The sequence below is a fragment of the Ochotona princeps genome, chromosome Y (genome assembly GCF_030435755.1).
Source record: "Ochotona princeps isolate mOchPri1 chromosome Y, mOchPri1.hap1, whole genome shotgun sequence".
NCBI classification, from domain to species: Eukaryota; Metazoa; Chordata; class Mammalia; order Lagomorpha; family Ochotonidae; genus Ochotona; species Ochotona princeps.
In genome coordinates, this window is record NC_080866.1 from 1,672,777 (window position 1) to 1,674,579 (window position 1,803).

Below are 1,803 nucleotides of genomic sequence, written 5' to 3' on the forward strand. Positions count from 1 at the left end.
AATCACCAAAGATGTTACATATAGATTACTTAGTTCTCTCATTGTGGGTTAAATGATATGGAGACAGGCAAAGCAACTGAAACATTGTTAATGAGCTCAGTCTAGAAGGAACTGTGTTACACTATATTTTTTAACCCATTTTTCTACAGCATAGTTTTGTGTTTCACATCCATTTGTGAGCTGTAGTATTTAAAATAAACAGCAGCTTGCCTTCTTGACAAGGTTGGCAGTATATTAAACAATCATACAGAATGATTGGGGTGTATTCATTTGCTTATGAATGCCGTTAATGTTTATGGATTTAATACGCTGACGCGTAAGTGTGAGATTTCAGTAGATCTGAAGCCTTCAACTGAGACTGTGGATTATTAAAGCATGAAACAGGACTGGAAGTTACTAGTAAAGGGGAACCATTCCCATGGCTTTGACTAGTAAATTTTACCTGGTTGTCTTGGCAGTTTTTGCAGCTGCTGTGGCACTGGTTGCATCAGTGAAGAGCTGCCTGCATTTGCTGTCTGTGAATGGATCAGACGGTCCTCCATTGCTGAGTGTGTGGTTGTAGTGGTGCCAAACATGTTTGTGCAAGCATGCAACCTTTTGTCCATCCATATGCAGCTGCTCAGGCTGCAAGAGGGCTGTGCCTGTAGCAAACTGCTGCTCTTCTGAAGAACCTTTCGGCGAGGTCTGTACTTATAGCCTGGGTATTTCTCTTTGTGTACAGCCTGTAGTCTCTGCGCCTCCTGGAAGAATGGCCATTTTTCAGCCTCTGTAAGCTTTTTCCACTGGTGTCCCAGCTGTTTGCTGATGTCTGAGTTCTGCATTCTAGGATTCTCCCGAGCTACCAGGCGCCTCTGATGTCGGGACCATAGTATGAATGCATTCATGGGTCGTCTGACCCGTTCTTGACTGCTCTCTTTACCTTGTCCTGCTGTTTCACAGTCTGTCCTAGAGTCCATCCAAAATAAGGAGGGATTTTTCTCCATGGTGTATCTATTCGGGTGCTGTTCGGCTGGCATGTGAAGATTGCTGCTCAATACTCTGAACACATGGCAGGTCAAAAAGCCAGGGGGATAAAATTTAAAGATGCAGAGCTTGGAAATTTATTTCATCACTCAAAACCTGCTTATCTGGGAGTGGTCTTTTTCATCTTGGCTTTTGTAATGAAACGCTCATTTCTCCTCCCACGACCCCACACCTGGTAGTCCCACCCCAAGCAGCCTACTGACACTCTATCAACCTAACCCTTTTCAAGGAAAACATGATTAGGTATCACACTGTTATTCTAATCCATGGCCTTGGAATGCTAAAGATGGCAAAAAGGTCTTTACTACTTGTTATCCAATTTGCTTCAAAGGATGCTAGACACTGCATACATGGCTTATCTTTCCCTGAGGAAGCGCATTTTGTCTTTGAAAATCAAAGCTTCATTTTTTTGTGGGGGGGTTGTGGGGGCTTCCAGGGTGACCCTGATGGTCATTGCAAGAGAGGGTGGGGATCCAAAGTCGGAACTAAGCAAGGACCAGAGAAAGCTCCTCTCCCGTGTCCCGAAGGAAGTTTACTGTTCTTCTGTTTCTGCAGACCGCTCAGGGCTCCTGGCTGTTGTTTCGATGACCTTGGATCCCGGGAGGAAAGATTTGGGCTTCTTCCATCCCGTGTGGAAGATTCAAATGGGAGTGGGTGACCTCGGAGTTCTCGGCCTCCGAGGGCACTCCAATTCCCCGTGGTCTCCTTGGCAGTTGGGATGTAGTCCTTGGTGCCCGTGCTGATAGTCCTTGGTGAGGATCCGAGAGTCTCCAGGGTTGG

The 1,803-nt window shown here is 45.8% G+C and overlaps 1 protein-coding gene across 1 annotated transcript; it reads right to left on the bottom strand.

Annotated features, from left to right (window-relative positions):
- Positions 1–428: 428 nt before the first annotated feature.
- LOC131478691 (sex-determining region Y protein-like) lies at positions 429–983 on the bottom strand. The gene has a single exon (XM_058659278.1). The coding sequence runs from the start codon at positions 981–983 to the stop codon at positions 429–431; it is 555 nt and encodes a 184-aa protein (XP_058515261.1).
- Between the last annotated feature and the right edge of the window lie 820 nt (positions 984–1,803).